Below are 15,396 nucleotides of genomic sequence, written 5' to 3'. Positions count from 1 at the left end.
TAAGACTTCTCATATACCTCCTAACTGAAATATCACATTCTTAATTTAAATATTTAGTTCAATTAAGAGTCCTGTCTTAATCGAACTAAAATAACTGAACTAATCTCATGGTAAACTTGAACTCTTTGCTGTCAACTCTTCATTTTGTTGGGAGTCCCTTTATTACATTTTAGAAGTCTGAACTTTTTGAGTACGTAAAACCTGTGGAAGTTAACAACTGAGTGACTCGTTCAATCAGTAAAGGGTTATACCCTCATAACGTTTTCAAAGAGATACACTAATAAATCTGAAAAGTTAATCTGACATTCCTAATATAGAGTATGTCTTTACAAGTGGAAAACATTTTAAGTTATTTAAAATCGCAAGTGGACAAAAACAGTATAGTTATAAAAGGACTAGAAAAGTAGATTAAATTAACATAGTATCCCATAACGGTTCTTATTGCTTCACTTTGCTCCAGCTCATGTCAGTTAGGGCAAAACAAACTGGACCTCAGAGCTTTTATACGTTTTTCAAGCGTTTTGAAAGAAAAAATCATACTCGAAAACTTCTATATCTCCCTGAGGTGAAGGATCTTTCTAAATAAAGTTATAAATCATGCCTAACAAGTTATGAACTTCTCTAGAAAGCTCAATACAGGTAGAAATTCAAACAGTCCTTAAGAAGGGATGCATGTGGTGGTAGAATGAATGTAAGAGAAATATTTAAAGATATTTAACACACTGACATCTAAGAAAAAAGGTCAGTTTCTGTATAACTGTTTTATGTTCACTTTCTTAACTTCATATTATTTTTCCAGTATGCCATGTGATTATTATATAAAGATCATTAAATATTTAAAAAGCACAGCTAATTGTGTTATTTTTTCCTGGAAAAATAAAAATTGAAACCATTATGGTATTAATTAAGTTTTAAATATAAACACCATAGAAAGAAAATTGGTAGAAAACAGCCAATAACAAGTCATAAAAATATGTTCCTTTAAAAACATTTTGATATAAATAGTTTTTAATGTCAGCAAGGAATGCTATATCAGGAAACATACAATTTTTTAGTTCATTTTGAAACAAAAGTGGGTCAGTCACTTGATTCCCTTACAGAAGAAAACAACAACTCTGCTGCCCACCCAGAAAATTACATGTGGGAGTTAAATTAAATGACTAACATTAAAGCAATTCTGAGATAGAATATTTCTTGGATCTCTTATAAAAGAGCTGCTGTGTTGACTGGGTCAGAATATCTGAGCTCAATTCTCAAAGGGTTGCCAATACATTCTCTCTGCAAGGCTACAGAAAGGTAATGTCATATTGTTATATTATATTTGATATATTATATTATATTTGATATCAACTTTAATTACAAGACATATGGTCTACTTAATTAGAACACAAATAAAGGGTTTGGTAATGCTGATAAGATCTTAATATGTCTTGTGCTCAAGCCTTTAATCTTTGATTTTGCTAGATTTTGCAAAAACTGATTAAAATTAATAAACTAAACACTTGGTGATTAATATCTGTTTTGTCAATCTAGAAATGCTTTTATTCAAAAGTATTAAATGACAATTAAATTATTAGTATATTTCCTTTCTATTGAATAAAATAAATTGAATACATATTATTTGTTGAGTGGTGTAGTCTTAAGCCAATTTCGGTAAACACTTTTGATTTTGTTTTTGTATGCTAAATGTTGGCATTCATTAATGAATTTACTAAAAAGAACAGGTCTAGTCAATTTTTTTCAACCCATTATAACAATAATCTATTTCCTAGGCAAACATTATGAAGTCTTTACTGATCTGCTTTTTCCTTGTGAGTGCAGCTTCTGCCATGATAGTAAGTTTGATGTTTTTTTTAAGACACAATTTATAGAAATTATTTTCAGCGACATGCAATACTTATTTCATAATAATCAAAACCTACACAATCACAAAAGTCATGACTTTAAGAACAATCAATTTAAATACGCAATATTACTTATGCATTTTCGGTTACAATTAAATTCTGAAGTCAGAATTTTTTAATACTCAGAATTTCTCTTTTCAGCTTTATGTTAGAACTAAAACATGGGCATTTGTATTTTAAAATACACAACAGTTATCTTTCTGGATGCTGTCATATTTCCTAAAAAAAAAAGACACTCAGCATAGCATGTTTTAAAACCACAAATTAAGAGAAGTACGACATTATCACATTTCTGATAACACAGAGACCACAAAAGACTGAAGAAGAATAAAACATTTCCAAAGCGTTTTCTATTTGTTAAAGAATCTATTTACTTCTAGTATGAATACTTCTAAAAATCTCCTAAATGTTTTTGTTATTGCTGTTAAGGGAAAAAGTAATGTGTTAAGCCATGGTCTCTAAGACATTTAAGAAGGAATATGTTGAATTACTACAGTATATATTCAAAGCTTTCCCATCAAAGAAACAAATACTCCCTGTTTTGTTAAAATAATGATAAAATACAAGATATGACCTCATTACATTTAATTTAGGTTTGAAAAAGCTATAATTCTTTCTATACTGTAGCTTAAGATAAAATTGAATAGCTTTAAGAAAAACAATATTAGGTAAATAAATGTTTTCCTGTAAAATGGTTTTATCTGTATTTAGTGGTATTTGGGAAATAAAATAGTATTATGGAAAATGATCTTTTTTGACTTAATCAACTGTATCTATTATTCAATTCAAAAGAAATTTCACTGAACTATCTACAAGCATCTGTATTACACGTTGACATAAGAGTGAAAACATTTGCAAAACAAAAGTGACATCCAGATTATCGAAATCCTACTGAAATGTTATAGTAGAAGTTTGAAAGGATATTGCAGATGTCATGAAGAAAATGTTTTATCACAGGGGATGCACATAAATTAACACATGGAATAGACCATACCTTTTGTGACAAATGTTTTCTTTTCAGTACGTGATACTACCTATTTGTTTCGTATTAGTCAATAACCAACTAAAGTCATGCCTACTACAGGATGAAGGTTTCCTATAAGAGAGAAGCTTGGAAGGCCAAACCTGTTGAAACGTAAAAATTGTTTCTCTCTAAATGTTTTCCATTTGTTTTCTCTTTCTTTTTAAACGTCATTAGATGTTCCGCCACCCCTTCCGTCGACCTGGGTCAAGATGCTTTGATGAACAAGGGGTAAAAAAAAGTTCTTGATATTTAATTGTGCTTACTGGGCTCAAGCCAATTTCACAATACCACTGTAAAAAAAAAGCCCTGTCTGCGAGTGTGCATGTGCAAAGGTGATGTCTGAACGCACAAACACTGTACACAGGTTCACTGGGTTTGGCCACATTAGAAAGATACATAGCTGCAGTCATCACTGTATCACTGGAATTCCAGCAGTGTAAAGAGACGGCAATTGTGACTGACACTGACCAACTCAGCAATAACCTAGGAGAGACTGTGATTGCTCCTACACTGCAGCAGGTGTAGCTCTTAACCTGCTTAGATGTCATAAAAGTCCGGGTTTCGCTAATCAGATGATTCTGAGCACAGGCACCCCCACAAAGGTAAAAATAAACACACAGGAGGAGCCTCTCAGTAGGTTTGAGTCATTCTTTGGTCAGGGCTAGGCATCGGTATCGGTGATAACGTTTTCAATAACATTACTAAGTAAAAACAATGTAGTTCTAGGCCTGACACCAGCTCCACATCAGACAATTTACATCTAAAAGAATTAAGACTGATTTGAAAGAGATGTATTAAATTGCTTCGGTGGGCTGCTTATTTGATGAAGGACTGAGTGTAATTATTCTTTTTTACCACTTAAATATATGGTATTGTGAAGATATTATAATATCTTACGTTTCCACTTCAATGTCAAGGACTTGTAATAGAAATTTAAGTTAATACATTTCTATACTTTCTTAAAAAAATGATTATGAGGAAAAGACAGGAAAGAGACCTAAAACTTATAAAAAAAATGTCGCTCTTCTATCATTTTGTTATTTTTATCAATCAGTCCCTTTTCATTCTCACTGTTCTTCAGATGTACTACAGAGGCCGGATCTACCAAGATGGGCACTATGTTTACAAATATCTCTACGTGTTTCCTCCAGGACAACATCCAAAATACCACGTATGTTACATTTTATATATTGCATTTCCTATAATTGGTGGATGTATTTGGTCGTTCTAATTAGTGATAAATTTCAATTTAATGTATTTTGGCAATTGAGACCAAACCAGTAGAAAAATATGCTACTATACAGGTAAACCAAAAACGTTAAAGGTTAAAGACAAATGTTAACTTATGTGAAAAACAAAAGCCTCAACATTTTTAAAACGGCATTATAAATACACTATTTAACAAATCTTTCCTGTATTTTACTCAACTTAACGTGGTTTTTACGACGTAATTCATATGATAACCAGTAAAGAAATTCTACTATATAAGAAGCACACTTCAGCTGCATAAATTACACTTTTATCAGTTGTTTTGGGTCTCTGATTTTTATTATTTGATATCTGCACAGGGATTAAACCGTTACCATCCCGTTGTGTTAGCGGACAAAGAAATAGCGGAGGAAAACGAAGAAACTGTGAATCAACAACAGGAAGATCAAGAAAATGTTTCCTGAACACAGAAGTGTAAATAAAAACGTAAAAGAGATAGGTATCAAGATTAAGAATTGTATGTTAAGACCTGTGCTGTAGTGAAAAGGGATTGTAGCAATGTAAGCAAATATAAAAAGGAAAAAAATAAAACCATCTGTAGAGGAATGCAAGGCAATACTATCTGTGATGTCTCTGCATTGTTTAAATAAATGTATTTAATTCTTTTTTCGTATTAACTCGTTTCATTTTTATACTCCTCTTAATACACCCCGTTTATAATACATAACTCAAAAATATACTCAAGGCAGCGATAACCAATCAAACACGTGTATTTACGAACAATTGCCCAATCACAGTCTCTGTTCTTATTCTTGTTAATTTCGTCCAATCGGAGCCTGCGATGCTACCAAGTGGAAGGCTGTGGCTTTAGCCAATCATGTGTCGGTGAGCTTTTTGCCTCCGCTGTTCAAAATAGCAGCAGCAAGAGTTGCTTTTGTTTCCTCCTACAGATTTCCTACATATATATTTTTATTTGGATGACATTTCCAATTAAAGACACCCCCCACCCCGTTCTCCGCAGTTTTTTTTATTTAAAATTAAAAACATTCACCTATGAAAAACAAACATAAAACCAACAGTTAACACGCACTTCTTAACAAGCTTCTAAGTTCCTCTGCATCTGTTTCTGATACATTCCTCAAACTTCGCAAGAAAAATACAGATTGTCTTCTTGAGCATACCACTAAAACATCGTTAACACCATGCAATACAAGAACCCGAGGTAAGCGTTTTAGTGCTGCCTCCGATGTAATATTAAAACTGAAAACAACGCATGCAGAAAATGTCTGCAACTCAAAATGCTTAGCCAGCATTAACAAAAACACACAGCGCTTGGTAAAAATGCTCTGAAGCTGCAAATCTTTGTTTATTCCGGGCAGTGTATTCAGAAAAAGTGACTCTATAAGAAACGAGAAATGCTGAACTCAAACCACGTTGTTGCCAATACTAAATAAGTAGTACTTGTACTTACCATGTGCATAAACTTGAACAGGGACTAGAGTACACTGGACATCTTTCCGCCGAATAAAATCCAGGATTTGAATATGTTTTAATAACAACATTTTCAATACGATGTATGCCTAAAAAGTTACTTATTCGTATAAGAAAGAACAATACTTTGACAAAATGCGGTCTTTCAGTTGTAAACGCTGAAATGATTACTTGCTCAAGATGTGAGAGATGATCCTGAAATTTTGGAAAACTCTTGCTCGCGGTAAAAGCGGCCCTTCATTCGCGTAAAGCAGAGAATGGGAACGAGGGAACACTTACGATATCACGTCCGATTTACAAGGTCTTACAATTACATTGTAGGAATAAAATGTAATGCGCCCAACGTGGGGCTCGAACCCACGACCCTGAGATTAAGAGTCTCATGCTCTACCGACTGAGCTAGCCGGGCACCTGCTTCACTTTTCCCTGCGCTTTTCCTCAGTCCCGCTCCCGCTGTTGCCTCCTGCACCGTCTACATCATACAATAGGAAATTACGCAATGCAGCTATGGTTCCCCGAAAAGGACAGCTGTTTTACACTGACGTCACTCCTTCGGAGGGAATCCAGATTGTGTAAACAGCCTAACGTTTGTGTTCCTCCAAAGGGCCCTAGCAAAGGACAATATTACACCAAGGCTGGAAAGCACACTCTGTGTGGTTCCGAGTGGTTCTGAAGGGTTACACTCGGTTAAGTGTCTTACTGGTGCTTTCAGGAGGAGCTCCTCCGCAGCTTGTCAGGATGGCCGAGTGGTCTAAGGCGCCAGACTCAAGGACTCGTGTCTTTCCAAGCTGCTTGGGTGTTCTGGTCTCCGAATGGAGGCGTGGGTTCAAATCCCACTCCTGACAGCAGTGCTTTTTATTGCCTGTCTGAAGCTGCCACTGGCTATAAGAGGAGAACGGACAAACCGCTCAGCAAGAACTCGAAGGGCACTTTGTGAACACTTGAGGTAGATTAGCAGAGAGACAGTTAGACAGCCTTCGCTTTCTGCATTCAGGACTCTTTGGGCTCCCTGTAATCAAGGACAGATTTGCGCTAAAATGTGCATTTAGATGTCAAAGACCGAAATATAAACGCAGCAGCAAAAATCTGCAGCACAGCGCAATTTGCCAGTGTACTGCATTGTTAAAATCACATTATGCTTCTTGGATCTCTTTTACACATACAAAGAGACTCCCGGTTTCATTTGATATATTCACCCCATCGATTTGCAATGTACCCCTCAAACCTCACAACCCAATACCATAAAGGCGTCATGTGCAACAGGTATTCCACTGCGAATACGTATCATTAGGCAAGCCCGAATAAAATAAAAGCCCGAATACAATCTTACCGAAAAAAATCTGCAATCCAGAGAGTGCAGCAGCATGAATTCAACAACGGGCACTCGGTAAAAACGTTCTGAAGCCGCAAATCCTTTTGACGCCGGGCAGCGCATTCAGACACTGCTACTCTGCATGAAACGTGCGAAATGCCGAACGCCAAACACATTGCTGCCATCAATACTGCTCCTTCTGTTTTAAAAGGGCAGGACTGTCGTGCACTGTGTGAATTCCAGCATGTCAAGTGACTGAAGCTTTTTTAATCACAGCATTTACAATGCCATACGTGCTCCAAACAGGCTACGTATTAGCTTAAGAAGCAGCAGCGTTTCAACAAAGTCTGATCTTCAAACAGTAAACGCTTAAGTGTCTACGTACTACTCCTCACTACTGCTCCTGCTGCCGTATCTTCAGGCTCTATTCAGTCGCTACGTTGAGTTGTACAAGTGTCTGCATGTGGCAATATCTGAATCTAGGCCAGGAGTGGTAAGAACGCTGATTTACGCAAAGGCAATGAGGTAGTGGGGACCACACGGTACGACCTCACGTCCTGCTTGCACGGTCCTGTGAACAGCTTGGAGGGATCAAAATGGAACAAGCACGCCCAACGTGGGGCTCGAACCCACGACCCTGAGATTAAGAGTCTCATGCTCTACCGACTGAGCTAGCCGGGCACCTGCATCACATCTCCCTGCGCTTTTCCTCAATCACGCTCCCACTGTTGCCTCCTGCATCGTCTACATCATACAATAGGAAATTACGCAATACAGCTACGGTTCCCCGAAAAGGACAGCTGTTTTACACTGACGTCACTCCTTCGGAGGGAATCCAGATTGTGTAAACAGCCTATCGTTTGTGTTCCCCCAAAGGGCCCTAGCAAAGGACAATATTACACCAAGGCTGGAAAGCACACTCTGTCCTGGTGCTTTCAGGAGGAGCTCCTCCGCAGCTCGTCAGGATGGCCGAGTGGTCTAAGGCGCCAGACTCAAGGACTCGTGTCTTTCCAAGCCGCTTGGGTGTTCTGGTCTCCGAATGGAGGCGTGGGTTCAAATCCCACTCCTGACAGCAGTGCCTTTTATTGCCTGTCTGAAGCTGCCACTGGCTATAAGAGGAGAACGGACAAACCGCTCAGCAAGAACTCGAAGGGCACTTTGTGAACACTTGAGGTAGATTAGCAGAGAGACAGTTAGACAGCCTTCGCTTTCTGCATTCAGGACTCTTTGGGCTCCCTGTAATCAAGGACAGATTTGCGCTAAAATGTGCATTTAGATGTCAAAGACCGAAATATAAACGCAGCAGCAGAAAGCTGCAGCACAGCGCAATTTGCCAGTGTACTGCATTGTTAAAATCACATTATGCTTCTTGGATCTCTTTTACACATACAAAGAGACTCCCGGTTTCATTTGATATATTCACCCCATCGATTTGCAATGTACCCCTCAAACCTCACAACCCAATACCATAAAGGCGTCATGTGCAACAGGTATTCCACTGCGAATACGTATCATTAGGCAAGCCCGAATAAAATAAAAGCCCGAATACAATCTTACCGAAAAAAATCTGCAATCCAGAGAGTGCAGCAGCATGAATTCAACAACGGGCACTCGGTAAAAACGTTCTGAAGCCGCAAATCTTTTTGACGCCGGGCAGCGCATTCAGACACTGCTACTCTGCATGAAACGTGCGAAATGCCGAACGCCAAACACATTGCTGCCATCAATACTGCTCCTTCTGTTTTAAAAGGGCAGGACTGTCGTGCACTGTGTGAATTCCAGCATGTCAAGTGACTGAAGCTTTTTTAATCACAGCATTTACAATGCCATACGTGCTCCAAACAGGCTACGTATTAGCTTAAGAAGCAGCAGCGTTTCAACAAAGTCTGATCTTCAAACAGTAAACGCTTAAGTGTCTACGTACTACTCCTCACTACTGCTCCTGCTGCCGTATCTTCAGGCTCTATTCAGTCGCTACGTCGAGTTGTACAAGTGTCTGCATGTGGCAATATCTGAATCTAGGCCAGGAGTGTTAAGAACGCTGATTTACGCAAAGGCAATGAGGTAGTGGGGACCACACGGTACGACCTCACGTCCTGCTTGCACGGTCCTGTGAACAGCTTGGAGGGATCAAAATGGAACAAGCACGCCCAACGTGGGGCTCGAACCCACGACCCTGAGATTAAGAGTCTCATGCTCTACCGACTGAGCTAGCCGGGCGCTTGCATCACATCTCCCTGCGCATTTCCTCACCCGCGCTCCCACTGTTGCCTCCTTCATCGTCTACATCAAACAGGAAATTACGCAATACAGCTACGTAATTAGCAACAACGTAAAGCTATAAGTTTCATTTTATAATCGCCTGATTCGTCTGTAACACCCCTCATACGCTCTTTATCATCTTAAGAAAAGGGTACTGCTATAACCAATTGCAGTCTCATAAAAGGTAAATGTTGTTTAAAGTGTGTGGTTGGTCAAGACGTGAAAAGATCACAATTCAAACACGTTTCCCCTGTTTTTTTTTTACAAAAATACCTGAATCGTGGCCCAAAGCGGTAAAAAATGCTACCGAGTGAGCTAGCCGGGCGCTGAGAGCCTGCCTGTCTGCCCTTTTTCTGAACCGCTCCACAGTCTTCGCCTCTTTAAGGATCGTGTTTTACGTATAACCCATCCTGATATATAACGATGTTCCGGGACTGCAAATGAAATCCTGCATGAGCCAGTAGAATAGGGCTGAACTCTGAATATCTGAACTCGCGAGTTTTATTTACCTAAATCTCTAGTTATGCCGCCGTTCACTGCGTGCATTCAGTCTGATGAACGCCTCGACTCTGTGTTGTTAAATGCAGTCCCCTGTGACCTTCGTAATGGCGTCTTATTTTGAATACATCACACTTTGGGGTAGGACAGCTGTCTCAGTATCAACTAGCCCGCTGTACTACGTGTGCTGTTTGTGAAGGCATTCACAAAGGACAATATTACACCAAGGCTGGAAAGCACACTCTGTCCTGGTGCTTTCAGGAGGCGCTCCTCCGCAGCTCGTCAGGATGGCCGAGTGGTCTAAGGCGCCAGACTCAAGGACTCGTGTCTTTCCAAGCCGCTTGGGTGTTCTGGTCTCCGAATGGAGGCGTGGGTTCAAATCCCACTCCTGACAGCAGTGCCTTTTATTGCCTGTCTGAAGCTGCCACTGGCTATAAGAGGAGAACGGACAAACCGCTCAGCAAGAACTCGAAGGGCACTTTGTGAACACTTGAGGTAGATTAGCAGAGAGACAGTTAGACAGCCTTCGCTTTCTGCATTCAGGACTCTTTGGGCTCCCTGTAATCAAGGACAGATTTGCGCTAAAATGTGCATTTAGATGTCAAAGACCGAAATATAAACGCAGCAGCAGAAAGCTGCAGCACAGCGCAATTTGCCAGTGTACTGCATTGTTAAAATCACATTATGCTTCTTGGATCTCTTTTACACATACAAAGAGACTCCCGGTTTCATTTGATATATTCACCCCATCGATTTGCAATGTACCCCTCAAACCTCACAACCCAATACCATAAAGGCGTCATGTGCAACAGGTATTCCACTGCGAATACGTATCATTAGGCAAGCCCGAATAAAATAAAAGCCCGAATACAATCTTACCGAAAAAAATCTGCAATCCAGAGAGTGCAGCAGCATGAATTCAACAACGGGCACTCGGTAAAAACGTTCTGAAGCCGCAAATCCTTTTGACGCCGGGCAGCGCATTCAGACACTGCTACTCTGCATGAAACGTGCGAAATGCCGAACGCCAAACACATTGCTGCCATCAATACTGCTCCTTCTGTTTTAAAAGGGCAGGACTGTCGTGCACTGTGTGAATTCCAGCATGTCAAGTGACTGAAGCTTTTTTAATCACAGCATTTACAATGCCATACGTGCTCCAAACAGGCTACGTATTAGCTTAAGAAGCAGCAGCGTTTCAACAAAGTCTGATCTTCAAACAGTAAACGCTTAAGTGTCTACGTACTACTCCTCACTACTGCTCCTGCTGCCGTATCTTCAGGCTCTATTCAGTCGCTACGTCGAGTTGTACAAGTGTCTGCATGTGGCAATATCTGAATCTAGGCCAGGAGTGGTAAGAACGCTGATTTACGCAAAGGCAATGAGGTAGTGGGGACCACACGGTACGACCTCACGTCCTGCTTGCACGGTCCTGTGAACAGCTTGGAGGGATCAAAATGGAACAAGCACGCCCAACGTGGGGCTCGAACCCACGACCCTGAGATTAAGAGTCTCATGCTCTACCGACTGAGCTAGCCGGGCACCTGCATCACATCTCCCTGCGCTTTTCCTCAATCACGCTCCCACTGTTGCCTCCTGCATCGTCTACATCATACAATAGGAAATTACGCAATACAGCTACGGTTCCCCGAAAAGGACAGCTGTTTTACACTGACGTCACTCCTTCGGAGGGAATCCAGATTGTGTAAACAGCCTATCGTTTGTGTTCCCCCAAAGGGCCCTAGCAAAGGACAATATTACACCAAGGCTGGAAAGCACACTCTGTCCTGGTGCTTTCAGGAGGAGCTCCTCCGCAGCTCGTCAGGATGGCCGAGTGGTCTAAGGCGCCAGACTCAAGGACTCGTGTCTTTCCAAGCCGCTTGGGTGTTCTGGTCTCCGAATGGAGGCGTGGGTTCAAATCCCACTCCTGACAGCAGTGCCTTTTATTGCCTGTCTGAAGCTGCCACTGGCTATAAGAGGAGAACGGACAAACCGCTCAGCAAGAACTCGAAGGGCACTTTGTGAACACTTGAGGTAGATTAGCAGAGAGACAGTTAGACAGCCTTCGCTTTCTGCATTCAGGACTCTTTGGGCTCCCTGTAATCAAGGACAGATTTGCGCTAAAATGTGCATTTAGATGTCAAAGACCGAAATATAAACGCAGCAGCAGAAAGCTGCAGCACAGCGCAATTTGCCAGTGTACTGCATTGTTAAAATCACATTATGCTTCTTGGATCTCTTTTACACATACAAAGAGACTCCCGGTTTCATTTGATATATTCACCCCATCGATTTGCAATGTACCCCTCAAACCTCACAACCCAATACCATAAAGGCGTCATGTGCAACAGGTATTCCACTGCGAATACGTATCATTAGGCAAGCCCGAATAAAATAAAAGCCCGAATACAATCTTACCGAAAAAAATCTGCAATCCAGAGAGTGCAGCAGCATGAATTCAACAACGGGCACTCGGTAAAAACGTTCTGAAGCCGCAAATCTTTTTGACGCCGGGCAGCGCATTCAGACACTGCTACTCTGCATGAAACGTGCGAAATGCCGAACGCCAAACACATTGCTGCCATCAATACTGCTCCTTCTGTTTTAAAAGGGCAGGACTGTCGTGCACTGTGTGAATTCCAGCATGTCAAGTGACTGAAGCTTTTTTAATCACAGCATTTACAATGCCATACGTGCTCCAAACAGGCTACGTATTAGCTTAAGAAGCAGCAGCGTTTCAACAAAGTCTGATCTTCAAACAGTAAACGCTTAAGTGTCTACGTACTACTCCTCACTACTGCTCCTGCTGCCGTATCTTCAGGCTCTATTCAGTCGCTACGTCGAGTTGTACAAGTGTCTGCATGTGGCAATATCTGAATCTAGGCCAGGAGTGTTAAGAACGCTGATTTACGCAAAGGCAATGAGGTAGTGGGGACCACACGGTACGACCTCACGTCCTGCTTGCACGGTCCTGTGAACAGCTTGGAGGGATCAAAATGGAACAAGCACGCCCAACGTGGGGCTCGAACCCACGACCCTGAGATTAAGAGTCTCATGCTCTACCGACTGAGCTAGCCGGGCGCTTGCATCACATCTCCCTGCGCATTTCCTCACCCGCGCTCCCACTGTTGCCTCCTTCATCGTCTACATCAAACAGGAAATTACGCAATACAGCTACGTAATTAGCAACAACGTAAAGCTATAAGTTTCATTTTATAATCGCCTGATTCGTCTGTAACACCCCTCATACGCTCTTTATCATCTTAAGAAAAGGGTACTGCTATAACCAATTGCAGTCTCATAAAAGGTAAATGTTGTTTAAAGTGTGTGGTTGGTCAAGACGTGAAAAGATCACAATTCAAACACGTTTCCCCTGTTTTTTTTTTACAAAAATACCTGAATCGTGGCCCAAAGCGGTAAAAAATGCTACCGAGTGAGCTAGCCGGGCGCTGAGAGCCTGCCTGTCTGCCCTTTTTCTGAACCGCTCCACAGTCTTCGCCTCTTTAAGGATCGTGTTTTACGTATAACCCATCCTGATATATAACGATGTTCCGGGACTGCAAATGAAATCCTGCATGAGCCAGTAGAATAGGGCTGAACTCTGAATATCTGAACTCGCGAGTTTTATTTACCTAAATCTCTAGTTATGCCGCCGTTCACTGCGTGCATTCAGTCTGATGAACGCCTCGACTCTGTGTTGTTAAATGCAGTCCCCTGTGACCTTCGTAATGGCGTCTTATTTTGAATACATCACACTTTGGGGTAGGACAGCTGTCTCAGTATCAACTAGCCCGCTGTACTACGTGTGCTGTTTGTGAAGGCATTCACAAAGGACAATATTACACCAAGGCTGGAAAGCACACTCTGTCCTGGTGCTTTCAGGAGGCGCTCCTCCGCAGCTCGTCAGGATGGCCGAGTGGTCTAAGGCGCCAGACTCAAGGACTCGTGTCTTTCCAAGCCGCTTGGGTGTTCTGGTCTCCGAATGGAGGCGTGGGTTCAAATCCCACTCCTGACAGCAGTGCCTTTTATTGCCTGTCTGAAGCTGCCACTGGCTATAAGAGGAGAACGGACAAACCGCTCAGCAAGAACTCGAAGGGCACTTTGTGAACACTTGAGGTAGATTAGCAGAGAGACAGTTAGACAGCCTTCGCTTTCTGCATTCAGGACTCTTTGGGCTCCCTGTAATCAAGGACAGATTTGCGCTAAAATGTGCATTTAGATGTCAAAGACCGAAATATAAACGCAGCAGCAGAAAGCTGCAGCACAGCGCAATTTGCCAGTGTACTGCATTGTTAAAATCACATTATGCTTCTTGGATCTCTTTTACACATACAAAGAGACTCCCGGTTTCATTTGATATATTCACCCCATCGATTTGCAATGTACCCCTCAAACCTCACAACCCAATACCATAAAGGCGTCATGTGCAACAGGTATTCCACTGCGAATACGTATCATTAGGCAAGCCCGAATAAAATAAAAGCCCGAATACAATCTTACCGAAAAAAATCTGCAATCCAGAGAGTGCAGCAGCATGAATTCAACAACGGGCACTCGGTAAAAACGTTCTGAAGCCGCAAATCCTTTTGACGCCGGGCAGCGCATTCAGACACTGCTACTCTGCATGAAACGTGCGAAATGCCGAACGCCAAACACATTGCTGCCATCAATACTGCTCCTTCTGTTTTAAAAGGGCAGGACTGTCGTGCACTGTGTGAATTCCAGCATGTCAAGTGACTGAAGCTTTTTTAATCACAGCATTTACAATGCCATACGTGCTCCAAACAGGCTACGTATTAGCTTAAGAAGCAGCAGCGTTTCAACAAAGTCTGATCTTCAAACAGTAAACGCTTAAGTGTCTACGTACTACTCCTCACTACTGCTCCTGCTGCCGTATCTTCAGGCTCTATTCAGTCGCTACGTCGAGTTGTACAAGTGTCTGCATGTGGCAATATCTGAATCTAGGCCAGGAGTGGTAAGAACGCTGATTTACGCAAAGGCAATGAGGTAGTGGGGACCACACGGTACGACCTCACGTCCTGCTTGCACGGTCCTGTGAACAGCTTGGAGGGATCAAAATGGAACAAGCACGCCCAACGTGGGGCTCGAACCCACGACCCTGAGATTAAGAGTCTCATGCTCTACCGACTGAGCTAGCCGGGCACCTGCATCACATCTCCCTGCGCTTTTCCTCAATCACGCTCCCACTGTTGCCTCCTGCATCGTCTACATCATACAATAGGAAATTACGCAATACAGCTACGGTTCCCCGAAAAGGACAGCTGTTTTACACTGACGTCACTCCTTCGGAGGGAATCCAGATTGTGTAAACAGCCTATCGTTTGTGTTCCCCCAAAGGGCCCTAGCAAAGGACAATATTACACCAAGGCTGGAAAGCACACTCTGTCCTGGTGCTTTCAGGAGGAGCTCCTCCGCAGCTCGTCAGGATGGCCGAGTGGTCTAAGGCGCCAGACTCAAGGACTCGTGTCTTTCCAAGCCGCTTGGGTGTTCTGGTCTCCGAATGGAGGCGTGGGTTCAAATCCCACTCCTGACAGCAGTGCCTTTTATTGCCTGTCTGAAGCTGCCACTGGCTATAAGAGGAGAACGGACAAACCGCTCAGCAAGAACTCGAAGGGCACTTTGTGAACACTTGAGGTAGATTAGCAGAGAGACAGTTAGACAGCCTTCGCTTTCTG

The 15,396-nt window shown here is 42.0% G+C and overlaps 1 protein-coding gene and 12 non-coding genes across 13 annotated transcripts; 7 read left to right on the top strand and 6 right to left on the bottom strand.

The window, feature by feature from the left end:
• The first annotated feature begins 1,254 nt into the window (after positions 1-1,254).
• Positions 1,255-4,687, top strand: LOC148840508 (uncharacterized). Its single transcript, XM_088924864.1, has 5 exons — positions 1,255-1,296; positions 1,773-1,835; positions 3,103-3,156; positions 4,010-4,099; positions 4,497-4,687. Exons 2-5 carry the CDS (start codon positions 1,782-1,784, stop codon positions 4,599-4,601), a joined length of 303 nt encoding a protein of 100 aa, XP_088780990.1. The 5' UTR covers positions 1,255-1,296; positions 1,773-1,781; the 3' UTR covers positions 4,602-4,687.
• A 1,277-nt stretch (positions 4,688-5,964) lies between these two features.
• On the bottom strand, positions 5,965-6,037 carry trnak-cuu (transfer RNA lysine (anticodon CUU)). The gene has a single exon. It is a non-coding gene; the product is annotated as a tRNA-Lys (tRNA).
• A 323-nt stretch (positions 6,038-6,360) lies between these two features.
• trnal-caa (transfer RNA leucine (anticodon CAA)) lies at positions 6,361-6,473 on the top strand. Its single transcript has 2 exons — positions 6,361-6,398; positions 6,428-6,473. It is a non-coding gene; the product is annotated as a tRNA-Leu (tRNA).
• Positions 6,474-7,548: 1,075 nt separating this feature from the next.
• On the bottom strand, positions 7,549-7,621 carry trnak-cuu (transfer RNA lysine (anticodon CUU)). Its single transcript has one exon. It is a non-coding gene; the product is annotated as a tRNA-Lys (tRNA).
• A 278-nt stretch (positions 7,622-7,899) lies between these two features.
• On the top strand, positions 7,900-8,012 carry trnal-caa (transfer RNA leucine (anticodon CAA)). The gene is made up of 2 exons: positions 7,900-7,937; positions 7,967-8,012. It is a non-coding gene; the product is annotated as a tRNA-Leu (tRNA).
• A 1,075-nt stretch (positions 8,013-9,087) lies between these two features.
• On the bottom strand, positions 9,088-9,160 carry trnak-cuu (transfer RNA lysine (anticodon CUU)). Its single transcript has one exon. It is a non-coding gene; the product is annotated as a tRNA-Lys (tRNA).
• An 821-nt stretch (positions 9,161-9,981) lies between these two features.
• On the top strand, positions 9,982-10,094 carry trnal-caa (transfer RNA leucine (anticodon CAA)). The gene is made up of 2 exons: positions 9,982-10,019; positions 10,049-10,094. It is a non-coding gene; the product is annotated as a tRNA-Leu (tRNA).
• Positions 10,095-11,169: 1,075 nt separating this feature from the next.
• On the bottom strand, positions 11,170-11,242 carry trnak-cuu (transfer RNA lysine (anticodon CUU)). The gene has a single exon. It is a non-coding gene; the product is annotated as a tRNA-Lys (tRNA).
• Positions 11,243-11,520: 278 nt separating this feature from the next.
• trnal-caa (transfer RNA leucine (anticodon CAA)) lies at positions 11,521-11,633 on the top strand. The gene is made up of 2 exons: positions 11,521-11,558; positions 11,588-11,633. It is a non-coding gene; the product is annotated as a tRNA-Leu (tRNA).
• Positions 11,634-12,708: 1,075 nt separating this feature from the next.
• Positions 12,709-12,781, bottom strand: trnak-cuu (transfer RNA lysine (anticodon CUU)). Its single transcript has one exon. It is a non-coding gene; the product is annotated as a tRNA-Lys (tRNA).
• Positions 12,782-13,602: 821 nt separating this feature from the next.
• Positions 13,603-13,715, top strand: trnal-caa (transfer RNA leucine (anticodon CAA)). The gene is made up of 2 exons: positions 13,603-13,640; positions 13,670-13,715. It is a non-coding gene; the product is annotated as a tRNA-Leu (tRNA).
• Positions 13,716-14,790: 1,075 nt separating this feature from the next.
• Positions 14,791-14,863, bottom strand: trnak-cuu (transfer RNA lysine (anticodon CUU)). The gene has a single exon. It is a non-coding gene; the product is annotated as a tRNA-Lys (tRNA).
• Positions 14,864-15,141: 278 nt separating this feature from the next.
• On the top strand, positions 15,142-15,254 carry trnal-caa (transfer RNA leucine (anticodon CAA)). Its single transcript has 2 exons — positions 15,142-15,179; positions 15,209-15,254. It is a non-coding gene; the product is annotated as a tRNA-Leu (tRNA).
• Positions 15,255-15,396: the final 142 nt, after the last annotated feature.

The sequence above is a fragment of the Atractosteus spatula genome, chromosome 1 (assembly GCF_055471065.1).
Source record: "Atractosteus spatula isolate fAtrSpa1 chromosome 1, fAtrSpa1.hap1, whole genome shotgun sequence".
Classification (NCBI taxonomy): domain Eukaryota; kingdom Metazoa; phylum Chordata; class Actinopteri; order Semionotiformes; family Lepisosteidae; genus Atractosteus; species Atractosteus spatula.
The sequence above is the reverse complement of the archived record's forward strand: the minus strand, read 5'-3'. Positions and strand labels throughout refer to the sequence as shown.

Coding starts and splice junctions, on each gene's coding strand:
- LOC148840508 (XM_088924864.1), top strand. CDS start 1,782: ATGAAGTCTTTACTGATCTGCTTTTTCCTTGTGAGTGCAGCTTCTGCC. Junction 1,836..3,102: donor GTGCAGCTTCTGCCATGATA/GTAAGTTTGATG, acceptor AAACGTCATTAG/ATGTTCCGCCACCCCTTCCG. Junction 3,157..4,009: donor GATGCTTTGATGAACAAGGG/GTAAAAAAAAGT, acceptor ACTGTTCTTCAG/ATGTACTACAGAGGCCGGAT.